This window comes from Alosa sapidissima, chromosome 15 (genome assembly GCF_018492685.1).
Source record: "Alosa sapidissima isolate fAloSap1 chromosome 15, fAloSap1.pri, whole genome shotgun sequence".
NCBI lineage: Eukaryota > Metazoa > Chordata > Actinopteri > Clupeiformes > Clupeidae > Alosa > Alosa sapidissima.
The window spans coordinates 3,535,154-3,554,083 of NC_055971.1; the positions used below are offsets into that span (position 1 = coordinate 3,535,154).

An 18,930-nucleotide genomic window follows, 5' to 3' on the forward strand; every position below is an offset into this window, starting at 1 on the left:
GCCAAATCTAGACTGCATTTTCTGGTAGGAGTGTTCTGCACGCGATTTTGTCACGTCCGACCATCATAGACCTCTGGAGTCTAACTTGATTTCTCTAACTTGCTACCAAGTCGCAAGTTAGCTCTGGGGTAGCAAAAATCAAATTGTGCCGCCTTCACGTACCATTGATTATAATATCTACTGGAAGGTTGAAGACAAAAGTGCATTCAGGAAAACGTCTGCGTCTCCGATTTCGTCATCTCCCTGCACTAGAATTTAACAGGTGATCTCCTTATATGGGCATAGATGGTAGCCAATGAAAATCATTTGAGAATTGATGTACAACAGAGCTCTTACAGATCAGACTAATTTATAAAACAAATAGGTCTGGATGAGCATTACATTAGTTCACTTAGAGAGCTCTCTGATGGATAAGCCTGAGTAAAATGAGATATATAAATTGAGCAAGTCTGAGTATTGTATAAGCCTTTGCTGAGATCTCTTTTGTAAATCAAAAAAGGACTAAACTGAGATGACTAGAATGAGAACGGTTCAAGCTTGTGAAGAGATCTCTTTTACAGAACTGATGGAGCCTAATCTGAGATTTACCAAAAAGATCTGAAATGAGAATTGCATGAGTTTACAGAGAGAGCTCTCTGGTGGATCAGCCAGAGTAAAATATGAGATGTATAAATTAGACACTGAGCATTATTTAAAATATTGATGAGATCTCATTTGTAGATTAAAGGGAGTCTACACTGAGATAACTTAACTCTTTTGCTCCAGAGACAAACCTGAGAAGCGGGAGACAAAAGCAATAATCTCATTTTTATATCACTGTGATCTCATTATTGTCTAGGAGAAACAATTGAGAAAGAGAGGAGCTCTCATTTTAACATTTTCTTTCCTCTGGGTAACCATCCAACCACTTTGTAACATATACCAGGTGGCTCTAAATACCATGTTCTATTCTCTGTATATAGACCTTACTGTCCTGTAACTGACCCCAGGCGGATAGGTCAGGCCCTTGAGTCGTGGATCTGCTTGAGGTTTCATCCTATATTCTTCTCCCATTCTTGGGAGTTTTTCCTCGCCCCTGTTATTCATGGGCTCTGTCTGAATGTTTAACACTCTGTAAAGCGCCATGAGACATGGGTAATGTTTTGACGCTCTATAACTGAAATTAAATTGAAATTCTGAGAGCACACAGGCAAGCAAATGTTTGGGCACAAGATACAGTGCCTGCTCCAAAGATTCTTGACTCACTATCACTGGGATGGAGACAAATTGTTGATGGGCAATGGGCTCCTGTCAAAACTTCCACCAGCACCAAAGGCTGTTGTGGAACTTGTGAAGTTTTGTTGTCTTGCCAGCCAATGCAGTATAAGGTGTTCTTGCAAGAGTAACAAACTTACCATTCACACAACTTTGCAGGTGTGAAGGCTCTGAGGAGATGTACACCAATATTAAAAAGACAGTGACAGTGGTGAGGATAAATACTTGAGTGACAATGACAATGTTTTGTTGAACTCTTCAATAATGAAACAAGACGCAGATTTTTTTTCTCTTTTTTTCCATTTTTTCTCCAAATATTTTGGCAAATGATGCAATACATCTTTTGAAAATAGTCTGTATCTCACTTGTCTACCTTATTAGGTGTATATTTATCAAAAAGTTGACCACTTTAAGCCATCTTGAATTTTGGCACTGAAAATGAAGAAAAAAAATGGAAACAGGTTGTTTTGTATTCAATGGGGTCCTAGCAAGTAAAAAAACACCAAAGTGCATAATACTCCATTGTACTGCGTTCAGTTCTTTACGCCGAGTGCCTCCAACATGGCCATGCAGCTAGGTTACGCCCAGAATGTGACGTCTGTGCAAACCCCTAATAGAGTACCGAAGCCATGACGTAGCGTTGTCAAGGCAGTAATTTCAAAAACGGAACATCACACTTCGGTATCTACAAGGCTCTGACTGGTGCTAATACCAAAGATTCTAGAGCGCTCTAGAATCTTTGCTAATACTTCAACAATATGAAAGCATAATACACAAAATGTAGGCGGTTTGTAAAAAAAAATCTTATAATGAATAAGCCACTAACGTTTTGATATAATATGTTTGACCACATGAAAAATAATTCCTAAGATCAGTATTCTTGGTCACTTTAATGTGAAGTGTGCAAAATACATGCCATCAGTAAAGAATAAATCATCATATGATGATAGACCTTGTCAAGTTTGTAAGGGGTTAGAAAGTTGTATCAAGGCACTGTCCAAGCAGCTCATGGCTTAATTGTCTTCAATCATAAAACAGCATTGTGTAGAGCATTGCTGATATGATCATAAAACAGGATTTTGAGGCACACTGATTTCATCACAGGATATTACATAATCATTTTTGGCTTCTCCAATTTGCCTGTGAAACTGGCCCTGTTTCAACGTTTTCCAACAGTGCATGTTTGGGCTGAGAGTTATGCTTTTAATATTTGGCAAATAGCTCAGAATGGTATTAGGCAGGTGTGTCATTCCAGAGTTTGACAAATTGAGCTCCTGTAGGGAGTTTAGGTTGCTAAAAACCGCCGGGCTCAACGATTTCAGGTTTCTGTTATTGGAAAGGTCCAGAACCTGCAGGTTTTCCAAACCTTGAAAGCTCAGAGGTTCGATAACTGAAAGCTTTGGAAGGCCACTGAGGCTAAGATAGGACAGATCTTTGAGTGTCTGAAAAGCCCCCTCCTGTATAACAGAGATCCAGTTCCCATCCAATCCCAAGTAGCGCAGAGGAAGACCCGAAAGATCAGGGACAACCCTCAGTCTGTTGTCTGCCAGCACCAGGCTTTTAATGGACAGAGACGGCCCTTGTGGTTGTCTGGTGATGGATGTTATTAAATTGTTTGACAGGTCAACAGTCAAGGGTTTGTCTTGGCCCTTGGTGGTGAAAATATCAAGGTTGAATTCATGAAATCTGTTATTGCTTAAATCTACCTCTGCTAAAGGTAGTCCTGTAAAACAGCCATCAGGGAGGCTCTCTAAGGCATTGTGGCTCAGGTCTAAGGTCTCCAGGTAGCGCAGCCTGGCGAAGGCCTTAGCACCCACTTTGCTGATGGCATTGTTGCTGAGATCTAGGCTCACAAGGGTGGTGTAGCCCGGTCCAGTTAGCATGGCATCTGTAATGGCACCAACAGAATTAAAGGACAGGTCCAGGAAAGATGTGTCCAACGGGATGGGGAAGGGGGCCGTGCCAGGTCCTACCCCACTACAGTCCACTTTGGTTAAGCTGAAGCTGTCAAACAGGCCGAAGCTCTCCACTTCACAGCGACACTGAGGGTGGCACGTCTGACCTCCGGCAACTCCATGGGAAAGCACTGTTAGCACACTTACGCTCAGGAGGAACAGCATGTTACCCTAGGAGAAGAATGAAGCAAAGAATATTGGGTTTGAATGACAAAAGGCATATTTGTATGCCATAAGAACAAATATTTGCTTAATAAATGCAACCCTGAGCTGTTTTCCTTTTCCATACTGTCATTATCACCTGAATAAAATGAATCACTATGCTAATAACAATGACCTGAACCACATTATCCATTCACTGAAGTAAACAGCTGAGGACAATCCTCTGATCACTGAAAACCTAAAACAGAAAAATTAGTGCACAAAAAATGTATGTATAACATACTAACTGTCTGAAAATGAAAAAGTCAATAGAGTTAGTCATATATTTCTAAAAAGCCAATAAATGTAATCATATATTTAATACTACATGCCTTTTTCTTAGCAAATGTTATTAAAATATCTTACAAGAGGCTATGCCCTGTTTCACCAATAAGAATGAATCATTTTGAGACCCCGTCAGTCCAGTTTTACAGCAGACACCAATTTCATCCTCCTTCAATTCCTCAGTTTTGCCCTAATTATTGATAGAAAAGATAGCCCCCTCTTTTTCCATTAAAATTTATTTTAGTATTCTAAAATGTGAAAGGTAGTGTCTGCATGCTTGCTTCAGATAAGATTTCTGGAAAAAAAAAACATAATGCATGGTGAAATTCATTATGATAAAGAAGCATGATGCAACCAGAAACTCCAAAACCAAAACCCAAACCTCCAGTCACTATCAAGAAGATTTCAAATGTGAAGAGATTTTACTTCACAGCTAAGAATCGTGAAAATGCTTTAAGATAATAAGCAATGATACACTTGAAATGCCACAAAGCACTATAAACTTATGTAGAGGATAAACAGCACGTCTGTTAAATAAAACAGTGCACCTACTTGAGTCCTAGTTCTCATGCTCTCCCTCTCCATGTTCAAAATTCAAAGAAAAATGAGCACAACTGAAACCCTTCCCAACTTGTCACTGTTGTTGGGCTGATCAGTCAAATGCGCTGGGTTAAACGTCTAACTATTTTGTTTCAGAGGCACACATGACACACCCCCACATGCTTGCTCGCATGCAGAAAGCCATTCTATACTCACACAGGTTACTGTAGGTAGAACTGAAACAGGCTACATAATCATGAGCTTGCAGGAGCTTCACTGACCTACACAGTAGGCCAAAGTTAGTTAGCATATCAGCGAACTCGCACAATCCAATGACCTTTGGTGCACATTTTTCTCTTACACAATACGTTGTGTTATGCAACAGACAAGGCAAACTCACCCCCCAGTTTAATGAAAATAAATATGACCCTATGCTTGTCAACCTCAGATTTGTCCACCTCAGATTTGTAAAAAGCTAAAGGGAGTAACCCTTTAAATAAATACAAAAATAAATAAGCCTACACAATTAAATAAGTAAATCATAGCAGCAGCCTGTCAATAAAATAAGATTTACCAGTTAGTTGAGGATTTGACCTGTTGTAGGCTGTAGGATCAACATGTCAAAACCATGCCGTGTTGATCCTGCATTAACGTCTTGGAATGCAGTATTTCTTGTTTTTGAGGTTTGGGTGCAATAAGGAGTGCTAGGATTCTTTGGGTGTGTTTTTTTATAAACTAATATATTTCTGAGGAAGTCTTTCTTAGGGGTTAAGCTCATGGTGCCTATATTGCCCTTCCACTACATTGATGACAGTTATGATGACAAACAACCATGTCTTTCTCTGGGCATACTCTTGGATGACTGATCTCAGAAACTCTGTGTGAGCATGTATGTGCTTGCTTCAGTTCACCAGATAAACCCTGAAGTTTTAAAACCAATTTCCCACGGAAGAGCTCAGCAGCTGTCCTTTTGCCCCACACCCTTCCTCCTCATCCTGCACTCCTCCTGCTGCTCCACCTCTCTCTCCTGCTTTAGCTAGGGAGCTCTGCTCCACCATCTGGAGTCTACCTGAGGGCCATCAACTATCCAGGTGTCCCACACATTCTCCAACTGACCCACTCTCTCCCAGTTCTCTCCACCTCCTATAGTAAATCTGATTAAATGTGAGGATCTTTCCTAAAATACCCCCCAGTCTAGACACACACACATATACACACAGAACATACAGTATTATCAATACAAATATACACAATGCAGTCTGTCATAGTTCATCAGTTCATAGTTTGCATATTAACCACTAAGAATCTAGTTCATTCTACTTACTCATCAATTTATATAATATGATATAATCAGGATTCTTACATGGGATTCTACAATACATCGAGATGCTTCTGGTACTTATGATATGAAGAAACAATTAATGTATGTCCTGTGCAGTGCTGAAGGAACTCTTTGGAAAGTATATTAAACCAAGGTCTTAACTAAATGGTTGCAAAGAAAGAGATTTTGATTGTAAACAGGCCAGCCATATGTATCTTGCCAATTCAAAATCATAGCCGCCTACACTGTCCACAAGCTACAACTAATCGCTAATTGTTTGCTCATCTTACCACTAAATGAGCGGTGAGTGTTGTAGTGGCGGGCCAGTGTTCTCAGCTCATCTCAGCACCACCAGTATGCTAGCACTGATCTGACACCACAGGCCACTCCTTGGTGACTCCTATAGAAGGAGTGGGATCTAGACAACTACCTAGAAATGCAAGCATGAATGAAGTCGTTCATCCATACATTTTAATGTTTGGTAACAACATTACAACACAAACACACACACACACACACACACACACACACACAGAAAACTTCCATTGACTACACTATGGGTGAAGCATGGTGTTGTTAGGAGAGATCCAATACATGCCATCTTGACTCACTGATGTGTTACTGCACGAGCTGAATAGGCTGTCAAACTGTGACAGGGTTAGTAACCACCAGACACTCCTACATACCCACAAGCACTCCCATACTGTGGGCTACACCATAGCTTTAATGACGTCTTCAAAATAATGTGAATTAGCCTGACAGATGTGAAAAGACAACTAATACGCTACATTATAGAATGTCCTCACTTCTCAGCAATAACTCAGTTACGATCAAGCTCCAGCAGTCATGATGGACAGACAACTCGATCCAAACGCTATGTAGGCTATAATCTCAAATTCAACATCTGGCACGGGTCCTCTCTTATGTCATCCACTGATGAATCCAGATGTCTCGGAAAAGTAAGCGTTTAGAGGTGAGAATTAAACGACAGATTGCACAAAGCCTCTTTTCACTTTTAGGCTCTCAAGTAGGGTGGTCAACTTACGTTTCTCCCGAGAGTAACTTTCTAAGAATTCCGATGACAAGACATTCGTAAAAAGTCGTCAAAAAGTAACAACCCTATTTTACTACTAACCAAGACTGCGCGTAACTCTTCTAAAAGTTCTAAATCTTCACCGTAACATGGCGGTGCAGGCGTCTAACAGAATTCTGCTGAGTATTTAAAGACAACAACTTTAAACTTACAGTGCGCAGTTTGTCCAAATGTAGAGACCGACTTGTCAGGAAATAAGCCTTAGATATTTTCCAAGTCCAGCATTAGTCGACTCCGGTTCCCATTGTCAGAGGCTTCGCACCGTTACACGGTAACTCTTCTGAAGTAGAATTCCACAATCCGCTGACTCTCCGTTTGATCGTAAAGCAATACAGTGGAATCAAAAACAATGCTAAAACATTGGGCACGCATGACAGACGACACTTTGGCAACTTCAAGATGATTATCTGCGCCCAGAATGTCTGAATCTGCATCCACCCAACTAAAGGGTGTACTATCCCCCCTACTGGAGACTGTCTCCACTACAACAGTGATGTGTTCCCTGCTGAAGAAAAAAAAAACAGATTATGCTGGTAGCTGGTTTTAGCTGGTCTGAGGAAGACGGTCATGCTGATGTGACCAGCTTGTCATGTGGGATACAGCTGGTGTAAGATGGTCATGTGACCAGCATGCCAAGCTTCACATTGTTGGTGTAAAATGGTCATGCTGGCTTGCTAGAATGACCAACATAACCTGGCATGGCCAGTTAAAACAGCAATGGAAGACCAGCTAAAATGACCAGCTTGCATTGTTTTATTGTTCATTGTTTGATTATTATTATTATTATTATTATTATTTATTAATTTATTTTTCTTGTTGGTTGTATGTTTTGCCTTATTTTTATTTTGTTTGTAAAGTATATTGAGATATCGTTGCACTAAACAATAAATTGATTTATTGATTGATTGATTGATTGATTGATGGATTGATTGAAGTGGTACGACAAGTAAAACCAGCTGAATCACCACCGTAAGCTGGGTAAACCGGGTAACAGTTTTGCAAACCAGCAAACCATCTTAAACTAGTAAGGCCTTTTTTCCAGCAGGGCTTTATAGGGCAGGATAAGAATATCAAAACAACTTTGTCCAAGATTTGTGAAAATAATTTGCAATATATTGTAATATTTGTCATAAATGAATTCGCAATGTATTCCATTGTAGTTGAAATGCCTAGCTGGAATTGTCTACAGAGAAAGCACATGCTTCAAGCAAAACAAAAATGTCCACAATAAAAACTTTTGTTTCTGGAATGTAGCATTATAAGATTAAATGGTGTTTGTGCTGGACTTTGGTTGTCCACACAATGCGACCAAGACTAATTACAGTGATTGACTGAGCACTGAATTTCATAAGCGTTTGTCCACCATGTATGCTTTGTCAAAACAACTGTGGCTGCAACATATGGACCCTTTCTAACATTCGGTCGTTTGGGAAAACTGTCAGTGTCAAAAACCTTCTTTTCAAATTTCAGTTGATGTCAAATTAGTGAATATGCTTCTGAACTTACCATGATAACAACTCACATGCAGTAATGCAGTTATAGTCTGAGCGAATTAGGGTTGAAGGTGGCAGTAAATAGACCGAAAGCATATTTGGTATCATTTGAACCGCCATTTTATGTAGATTAAGAATTTCAGGTGCCTACAATACCAATCATTACCGGGGGAAAATGAGGGCTTTCTTTTGGGCCACAATACAATGGATTTTGGGTTAAAATGAAATGTCATTATATCATCATGATATTAGGCAATATCTCCCAAGCAGGTAAGAGGATCTTTATCAAATTTGGTATACTTACTCATTTATAAGGGCTTGATGAACTGATTAGGTATTCAGGTATTGAGGTAAAAGGTCAAGGTCACATGAGGTCATACTCAAAACAACAAGTGTTGCCGTGATATCTCATAACCAGATTGAAGGATCTTCATGAAACCTAATACATTGAATAAAGCCTACATGCACAGATTAGGTTCTAAAGCCCACGGGGTCAAAGGTAGAGGTCTAATTCTTTCAAAGTTATATGAGGCTATAGTAGGCAGCATCAAACAAATGACAATTGATGCAGTATAGTGATTACATAATGTTTGCATTACAACGTTGTCTCAAGACAAGTACAGTAAATTAATAAAGCAAACTATATTTTCTGTATAACAATCTCAACAGGTTTAGCCTTTTACTTCAAGGCCCTCTTTTAAACCAGGGGAAATGAAAACAATTGTATTAGTCTATAAGCTAGAGGCCCATTTGGGCTGATTGGTGCCAACTGAGGGCACTCAACTATATTGTTATTTTCTGATAGCTATATGTGTCTATAACACAAAAATGCATCATGGACATCTGGGACTCACAGCTGAAGCCTAGCAGAGCACTCAATATACAGGTAGCCATACATCTGATTGACCTATACCCAATGTACAGTATATGCATGGGCAGCAAAGTCATGAGGAGGGTGGGAAATGTCTGCATCCACCCAACTAAAGGGTGTACTATCCCCCCTACTGGAGACTGTCTCCACTACTACAGTGATGTGTTCCCTGCTGAAACAGCTATAAACCAGTTCATCATGCTGGTAGCTGGTTTTAGCTGGTCTGAGGAAGACGGTCATGTTGGTGTGACCAGCTTGTCATGTGGGATACAACTGGTGTAAGTGTCGTGGTCTTTATTGACATATATCCTTTAGTTTATATATCTTTTATGTAGTATCTTTATTCTGTGTAATATCATTGTTTTGTGAAACTGAAGTCTGTAGTATGTTCAGTGTGGGAAAGGAAGACTGGTTTAAGTGAAAGAGCAGGCCTGGCAGAAAATGGCATAGACAAGGTTTGGTGCCAGGAAATGTAAGCAAAACCTAAAGAATGGCAAAACCTAAAGAATGTAGGAATAACAGGATGAGAGGGCAAAGGTGAAGTACCATATATTACTTGGTCAGTTATCTGTAAACATAGAGGGTCTTGTCTGGGATGACTTGAAGGGGTATAAAGGCTGGACAACAGCCAGAGGATGTTAGCTCACTTTACTCACTGCTCACTTTCTTACTTTGCTTTCACTTACTTACTTGCTTCACTAATGCTCCGGAGTGCATTAAAGCCATCATCTGCAGTATACATCCACAGTGTGCGGACTTCTTTTGAGTTTGTATTATTTAATGTGGATTTGACACCACATAATTGGCGAGCCAGCCAGGAGTTGGAAAGGACAATATTTAGGCATCATCTCAGAGTCCAGGGTTTGGTCAGGGGAGAGGCTGATGCGCAACTTAAACTAAGGTGAGCAACTTTTGCTTAATAGCAGCTAGACTCCTCTGATCAGGCTGTACACTGAGTTATGAATACTTGTCTAAAACGTCCTCCAGTCAAAGAATCTTGCTAAAACAAAGACCAAGGGATTAATACTGCAGATTATGGTAAGCATTTGTGTGTACACTAATGGAAATGATTTTGCATGTGAAAAATCAAGAGTTCTGCATGTGGAGAACTAGGCAAATTCCTGCATGTGAAGGAATACTATAGCCATATCAAAGAAGTTTTGCATGAGGAAAACTTAAAGTTCTGCATGTGGAGAACTAACTCAATTCCTGCATGAGAAGGAATGAGAGAGATAAAAGTAACAGTTTTGCATGTGAAAAACTGAAAGGTCTGCATGTGAAGACCTCATTTCCTGCATGTGGAGGAAATAATACTAACAAGTTGAGTACAGCTGATATCAGGTCTGAATAAGTTGAAGTTGAAACACTCCAAGAGCGAGTGGACATGTTGTGTAAAAGTTGTGGATGTAAAGCCAAAAGAGAATACAAAGAAGTGTTACTTGATTTTTAGTATATGTGGCTGGTAGAATTAGAAGTCCATGGCAGAGCATTGGTAAAAGACGTCATATATTTGCATAACGTGTGATTAAGGAGAAGAGGCTGTGTGTGTGTGTGTGTGTGATACCAGGCAGAGGAGCTGCTGGTTGAAATAGGAAAAGGTGGGGGCTTGTGTAAACAGAGCAAAGGTCTGCTGGGGACAAAGGATGTAGGTCTGAGATGGTTAAGGCATGTTGAACTGGGAAATATTGGAAAATATTTCATTTTGAAAGATTTTTGGGGAATGTTTAATACTGCAAAGTGTTGGGTTGAATGTCTTGGTCTTCCATGATCAAAATATTAGAAATGGTTGATAATGAGAATGTGGTAGTGGGAAAATGGTTTTGAAAGGTTGGTAATGCCAGAACAGAATGGTTCTGAATTACAGTGGGCAGTTGTCTGCAGAAGTGGAGTGCTGCTTGCTGAGAATATAATATTGCCATTATAGGTAGGCAAGGCAAAAGAGGAATAGCTTCATTGCTTGACACTGAGGCGGTCATAGTCACTTTGACCTTTTAAAAATTGAATTGGCAATAATGAGAGATACAGAAACAGTTCTGCTAGTTTTTGATTTTCTTTAAAATACTCTACAGTTCTATGTTAAAAGATTTTCATGATACTGGATAAAGGCAAATTATATTAGTGTTTACATACTTTAGTCATTTAGCTTATGTGTATAAATAATTCACTATGGTAGTAGTCCCATAATGTATAGTGTATTGGTTGGTTAATAGTCTCTTTAGGTTTCTGTTATGTTTAAAAGGTCATTTCAAGTTAGCCTTGTTTATAATAAGAGTATTATTACAAGTTAGAGAGAGTTAGTGGGACAAATCACATCTGTGCTATGCTGTGGATGAGTAGACCAACTGACAGATGCATAAGTAGGCCCATCATGGTTAAATATAGAGTTTTAAGATCCAAGATTTGGGATGAACACTGATGGCGGTTCCAGGTGTTGGATAAGTGTTGTTGTGTCCAGTGTTGACTAAGATATATTATGTATTAGTAGTAGTAGTAAGTTGGCAATTGATAGGTTATATTAGTGGTAGCCTACTAATGATATACAATATATTAACTTATCAGTAGGTGGTAGGTTCAACTGTTAAATTAGCATTGTTAAGGATATGATAATTATGATAGTAGTATTAATAATAGGTCTAAATTAAATAGCTTAGCTATTAGCATGACTAGGCTAGGTTTGCATAGTATTATTAGGCTCAGATAGCTGTTGGCATTATTAGGCTAAAGCTGGGTCAGCAACTGGCATTACTACACTGGATAGCAGTATTGAAGTTAATTTGGTTCATGGTAACATTGTTGAAGCTTAGGTATGCTTTAGAAAGATTTTGTGATGGATTATAGTTCATGGAGGACCACAGTGTTATTGGGGGAAAATAATTGAATTTAAGCATCCTTTGGATAATGTTCTAGACATATACAGGAACTCAATAAGGTTTATCAATAACTCATATTACAGTTATATGTTTGGTGTATTGTGGTATGTGTGTCATGAGTATGTGTGTTATGAGTGAACACCTTGTGGTGTTATGGGTGTTAATATACAATAAGATCAGGTATTGTTTCCATGTACATTTACAGTTAAAGGTACAGGTGACTGTTTAGCTCTGAAGAGGTGGTTTGGGCAAGGTAATTTGGTTTTAGAGCTGTCCTGCTATGTGGAAAAGGTTTATGGCTATAGGCTATGGTTATAGCCTTCCCACATAGTCCTGTTTTTGTTAAGAGTTGGAAAAGGGGTTTTGTATTGTCCACATCACTGGTTGCATAAGCCAAGATCAACTGACATATGATAATAATCAAAAAATGGTTAATATTTGAAATAACGGCGACACTGAAAAAGACTGACTCTGACTGACTTAAAACGTTTTGGATTACTACTTTATATTTAACAATCTAGATGATGGGGATATTGATGGTTTCAGAAGATCTCTGGGGTTATTTAGTTTCTACCTGTCAAATGGTTTGAAGAATCATATGGTATAAGGCAGCAATTGTTGTTAGCACTGAGGGGTTATTTGATGGAAAGTGGTGCTAAGCTGCTTGGCCCTAGAGTATCATTTGTTATTTGCATAGCTATATTATAATTTAGATAATACTGTTATAATTAAGTGGTTATAGGGTTATATGGGGTGTTAGTTAATTTGCTGTTGGGGGTTTTATGGGAGCTCAGTACAGAGGGAACTGAGTAGTGACTTCCTTAGCAAAATTAGTTTGTGAAATGTACTGTGGGTCTATTTATTTCTAACTAAGAATATGCATAGCTTAAAGTTTTTGTGTAAAAATCATAGAAATGGGAAATTGATTTATACTTGGCATACATAAAGGAGTTTAAGTATATCTAGCCTACACTTATACTTAGATTTATACTTAGAGACTGTATATGTACTATAGTATATGTATACTGAAGGAAAGGTTTAAGGATACTTATTTACCTATAGCTAGAGGTTGGATAGATAGATGGATGCTTTAGTGATCCCCAAGGGGAAATTCAAGAATGAATGTTGAATGTTGAGAGGAGGTATGATAAGGTATGATAAAGTTAATTTCATAAAATTAATTTAGTAAATTTTAATATTACACTTTTGATAAAGTTACAGTGCTAAAGGATATTAAAATATGGAGACAATTAACTGGAAGTATGTTTTGGTGGTGAGGAATGGCATATCATATTAGACCATTCACTGTGGAATGCAGCATATGGACAGTAAGAGCCAGGTATAGAATTATATAAGATAATTACTCTAGTAATGTTTAGAGAAACTGGGTAAGCTGACTAATGGTAAAGGGAATGCCATGGTCAACCAAGTAAGTATGGAAATTTGATAGTCACCTATAAGGTAATAAGTAGTGTTACAGAAACCCCAGGCTAAAGTAAAATGACTTAGTGTAAAGTGCAATTCCCCATTCTGATAGTTTAAGAGACCAAAAGGGATCAGTGGGTAAACAGTACAATGAAAAAGTGTTGCAGAAAAGTGGTTGAGAGAATGAGGAAATATACAGATTTATGGCCTATACAAGAATTAATGGATTTAGCACTGTTACAAAGGTCAGGGATTACATGAAAATTGACAATAGTAGAGCTATAAGAAGAATAGGTCAGTCATAGTGGAAATAGTAGGTGAAAGAGGTATTTAAAATGCTCAAAAACATCTTGACATCTTGATAGATTAATACAATAGGAGATAAGAGGCAGAAATAAGGAGATGACTTGGGAGTGAGTGACCATAACTGTAGGAATAATAATAGATGCAGATGTTATAGGAAGATATAAGGGATAAAATGTACAGTTAATGGTAAATTACAAAAGGGCAAGATAAAGTAGATGATAGATAGAGAGTAATCTAGTAAATACTACAAGCTGACTGCAGCATGATTTCCTCATTCCCTCCAGCTAAACAGTAAATGTAATGCTGCCTCTTATATCTAAGGGGGGAAAGGCTCATTACCAGCCGTGTGAGGACATGCTGATGTGCAGGGGTTAATCCAAGTACTCCCTGTCCTGCCTGAGTTCTGAGCAAGTTCAGCACAACAGTGCTCAGCATGGACAAACTGAAAATAGATAAGGACTCTGAGGCCTTTGTTAAGGCAACAGTGGCAAGCTGGAGAGCAAAGAGGGAACTTGGAAGTGCAATGGAAGCGCTTGCAGCATCAAAAAGACAATACAGGCACTTATGGTGACCTAAGGCTTCAAGCCTAGGGAAACCAGTAGCAGCACCATCCTCAACACTATGGCAGTAGGAGCAACCATCACAGGTGTTCCCAAACCTGTCAGTCTACTGGCCTATGGATACCTATTATAGTGGGCACAGTCAAGCCCATGGCAGCCACAATCTCCACGTCAGTGGGGGTGGAGACTCAGACAAGATGGGAATAACTAAGGCAGAGTGAGAGGAAATTACAGAGGAGGCATCATGTGAGAATGGACATCTGAAGCAAGACAATCATCAGTTTGTTTTGACTGTCAAAGAAGTGGACAAAAGAAACAGGACAGGGAGAGGGAGGAGACACCCAGGCACTGAAGGATGAGCCCAACGAGCATGCCTTCCTCTTCCCTTGAGAAATAGCATAGTTTTAAGGAGGCCTAAAGAATTCCACAAGAGAAGGGGGATACCAATACTATCAAAGGGAGTTGATGAGGAAACCATGATGAGGGACTATCTTATGGGTGAGCCCACCTGATACCCAGCGATGCCCTGACTAGGTACAGAGAAGGTAGTTAAGACATCTCAGGGTAAGTAGGTAAATACTTTGTTAAGCAAATTTAAAGTATGATTACTCTTATTCTTACCTTTATTATATTTTTATTGTTATTTTGAATAGAAGTGACTACTATTTAATTAATTGTAAATGCAAATGTTTTGATCAAATTAAGTGACAAAGTGATAACACTGCTACTTTTAATGTCAAATGACACTCCATTAATTTTTCAGGATAGGTGGTGGTGTAAGTAGGTAAGACTAACTTGACTATGTCCTAGGGACTGTTACATATTAAAATATTACCTCTAGATCATGGGAGTTCCCTAGTGGTCACTCACACTCAACAAGTCTAAGGAATAGAATGATTTAGCTTTAATGGGAAAAATAAAGTTTGTAGAAATATTGAAATGATGTAATATCTGCTTTACATGTAACTAATGTGAAGCCAAAAGATCTTACGTACTATACTATGACATTTGATAAAGAAAGCATAGATAAAATAAAGAAAGCAGAGAAATAGGATTGATAGAATAAGAAAATAGAACTAGGATTTACTAATAGTTTAGATAGCCTAGATAAAGTAGTATAGGGTTAGAATAATTAGGAATAGAGGTAAGCTTAGTTTTTGAAGAATAAAACAGTATAAAGGTCTATGACATGCAGAGAAAATTGGAGTAAGGTATGTTGAAGAAATGATGAGATTACTGTATGTCCTAGAACATCTAATTAATATAGCTTACATAATAACCAGTCTTCAAGTAGTATCCCAAATTGACAATAAGTAAAATAACATTTCTTATAGGGAAATTTGTTTAATCTCTATGCAAAAAGAGAATAGATGGAATTAGGATCATCATAAGTCATTGTCAGAAGATTAAAATGTTTTATTATTTCAGGAATAGAAAAGCTGGTGGAAAGATGTTGGTCTTCATGGAAGGAATGGTCCACTAACTCTATTCTGTTAATCACAGTAACAAAGGGGGGCGAACCCCTGGTAGAATGTTAAATTGTATGATTTGTTACATTTGTTACCTTGGGTTACAGATTTTTTATAATTTTTCACTGTCATTATTTGATTAATGTTTTAGTTGAACGTCCCTTTGGGGAAAAAAAGAGTCTGCTGAATACCATAACTGTAACTTTAATGGTTAGTGGCATTTATATGATACTAACCAGATACTTTCCCAACAGATACAGTACTTGATTCATACAGTGCTTTCCTTTGCGCATATTTGGGATCTATGCGCAAGGGGGGAGTAGGAAAGAGGAATATTTTTATTGAAGGATTTTTGATTTTCATAGTTACAGGAAGTTATTGATGATAGTCTAACAGATGTCATGTGTATAGTCATAATATCAGGAAAGTGATAGTGTTGTCTAAACCATTAGGTCCCAGAAGGATCATTAAAACACTTAGTGATTGATTACATTGATATGATAAAAATAAGAAACTTTGGTAGTGGTTTGTAGGGGTTTTCAGATGATAAGGGCAAATGACATGTTAAAAGGGAGAATTGCTAAAATATATGCCTCAACAGATTTAAACTGGTTTGATGCCTTATGCATTGCTTCGATGCAAATAAGGTCACAACAAAACCACAGTAATCACTTTTTGCATTAAAGATAAAAACTGGTCCACCAGAGGCCCACCTTTGGATCAGCTCCAAGGATAAATGAGAAATTATATGGAATAATTGTCATTAATTCACAAAATAATTTATAAGCAGGAAAAGGACTTTCAGATGGACCTACAGGAAAAGAGTCAACAACCTACAGTATACTGCCTGGGGACAGAAATGATCCTGGCAGAGGAATCTGGAATATTGGTGAATCTTCCAATATGAATGCAGTCTGTCATGTGCTTGGAGCACTAAGAGAACAGGTGGCTGCAACTTCCTGGGTAGCTATGCACAACTGGATGATGTTGGATCAGATATTAGCCAAAGAAAATGGAGTGTGTGTCAACATAGCAGTATATTGCAGTACTTTTATTCCCATAACATAGCTATGGCAAAACTAATAATGATAGAATGCTAGTTAAGGGGGCATTAGGAGGATTAGAAATATGGCTAGCACAAATAGGAATAGTTGTAGGAATGGGTTTGCTTGTATTTGTGCTTGTTTTCTCTTTGTTTCTTCCTTGTTTGAGATCCATAGTGCTTAAAACAGTGGCTGGGAGAAATGGATCACTGCTGTTGATGAATGAAGCAAATGGCAACCCTAGTGGAAGGAGATACTAGTGCCAGGACAGATGACAAGGAAATGGAAACATGACAGTGATGCCAATGATGCCAGAACTGATGCTCATAGAGGATTGGAGAAAGGAGGAAAATTAGGATACAGTATGCTGGTTGGAAGCAAAACCAGCTCTTTCATTGATGAAGTGGGATTGGGTGTGGACTCCACTCCGTCCAACAGCCAAGCCACCAATGTTCTCAGAGCATATGAGATGGAGTGCAGAACTAAGACAATGGCTTTTGTTTTTGTGAATTGCAACATTCGTAACATACCTCACACTTGAAGCGCAGCATCCAACATTTGCTAATACATCTGCGTTTGCATTTACACTCTGCCATCTCCGAGGAACAAACAATGGACTAAAAACTGTGTGTAATGAGAATGAATTATTAATAGTTTGGTGTTACTTTGTTTTCAGAGAAGAGGGTCATTATAGCATGTAACCTATCTTCATGTAGAATCTTAGAATATTATAGGACTAGCCCTATCTGAAAACACCCATCAGGAATTCTTATGTGATCTGTTTGCTCATTTGATGAATTTTTGGGGATGGAAAAGCATATGTGTAGATGAAGGAAAGTTTCTTCTCTCGCTTGTTGAAAACAAGTGTTGCTGTACAAACAGGACAGTAGAAGAGTTTCCCTTATGAAGGTTTTTTCCTCTAAAAACAAGAAAAAAGAGGTTTTCCCTTAAGGGTTTTCGCTTCCACCGAGAGGATTTGAAACTTGCCATTCTATTTGATAATAACACTACACTATTGGATTTGATTTAAGTGAGGGTTGGTTCAAGGGTGTAATAACAGTACTAATATAAGTGTTTTATGTTTAGCAGTGGTATTGGGGACAATTGCTTAATGTCATAGTTGCTGCTGAGTTTACTGGTTTGCTTAGCTGATTGTTTGTAGTGTGACTCAGCTTAGCAGCAGTATTTTCTTGATAGTAGGGGATGTGTTAAAATAGTGATAAATGTTTGATCTTGCTGCATAAGTGAGCACTTCATGCTCAAAGGGGGGAATGTCGTGGTCTTTATTGACATATATCCTTTAGTTTATATATCTTTTATGTAGTATCTTTATTCTGTGTAATATCATTGTTTTGTGAAACTGAAGTCTGTAGTATGTTCAGTGTGGGAAAGGAAGACTGGTTTAAGTGAAAGAGCAGGCCTGGCAGAAAATGGCATAGACAAGGTTTGGTGCCAGGAAATGTAAGCAAAACCTAAAGAATGGCACAACCTAAAGAATGTAGGAATAACAGGATGAGAGGGCAAAGGTGAAGTACCATATATTACTTGGTCAGTTATCTGTAAACATAGAGGGTCTTGTCTGGGATGACTTGAAGGGGTATAAAGGCTGGACAACAGCCAGAGGATGTTAGCTCACTTTACTCACTGCTCACTTTCTTACTTTGCTTTCACTTACTTACTTGCTTCACTAATGCTCCGGAGTGCATTAAAGCCATCATCTGCAGTATACATCCACAGTGTGCGGACTTCTTTTGAGTTTGTATTATTTAATGTGGATTTGACACCACATAATATGGTCATGTGACCAGCATGCCAAGCTTCACATTGTTGGTGTAAAATGGTCAAACGGTTTGCTAGAATGACCAACATAAGCTGGCATGGCCAGTTAAACCAGCAATGGAAGACCAGTAATACCAGCTAAAACGACCAGCTTGCATTGTTTTATTGTTCATTTTTGATTATTATTATTAATAATAATATCAAAATCCACATTAGTTCACATCTTGAGGGTATATGCTTTCAGAGAATACATAGTTTAGGGGTTGAATCATTTTTCCTTAAATTATATGAATACCCAAAAGGTATTAGCCATACAACAGAATAGACTGGGAAGGACGCAACACACTTTATACCGAGGGTGTGTCTAAGGATGGGCTGGGCTGGGCATTGCCCACCCAGAGATAAGCCTTGCACCTGTCCAGCCAAGATATGAGAAATGACCATATTCATGACATTAAGAATAAT

The 18,930-nt window shown here is 38.5% G+C and overlaps 1 protein-coding gene across 3 annotated transcripts; it reads right to left on the minus strand.

Moving 5' to 3' along the window:
• Window positions 1–2,125: 2,125 nt before the first annotated feature.
• tsku (tsukushi small leucine rich proteoglycan homolog (Xenopus laevis)) lies at window positions 2,126–7,116 on the minus strand. 3 transcript variants are annotated; one of them, XM_042064282.1, is made up of 2 exons: window positions 6,802–7,116; window positions 2,126–3,380 (listed from the first exon to the last, which is right to left on the minus strand). In XM_042064282.1, the coding sequence occupies exon 2, from the start codon at window positions 3,372–3,374 to the stop codon at window positions 2,319–2,321; it is 1,056 nt and encodes a 351-aa protein (XP_041920216.1). In that variant the 5' UTR covers window positions 3,375–3,380; window positions 6,802–7,116; the 3' UTR covers window positions 2,126–2,318. The 3 variants fall into 3 exon arrangements, with proteins under 3 accessions (XP_041920216.1, XP_041920217.1, XP_041920215.1); XM_042064283.1 differs by lacking the exon at window positions 6,802–7,116 and adding an exon at window positions 5,847–5,920; XM_042064281.1 differs by lacking the exon at window positions 6,802–7,116 and adding an exon at window positions 4,248–4,488.
• Between the last annotated feature and the right edge of the window lie 11,814 nt (window positions 7,117–18,930).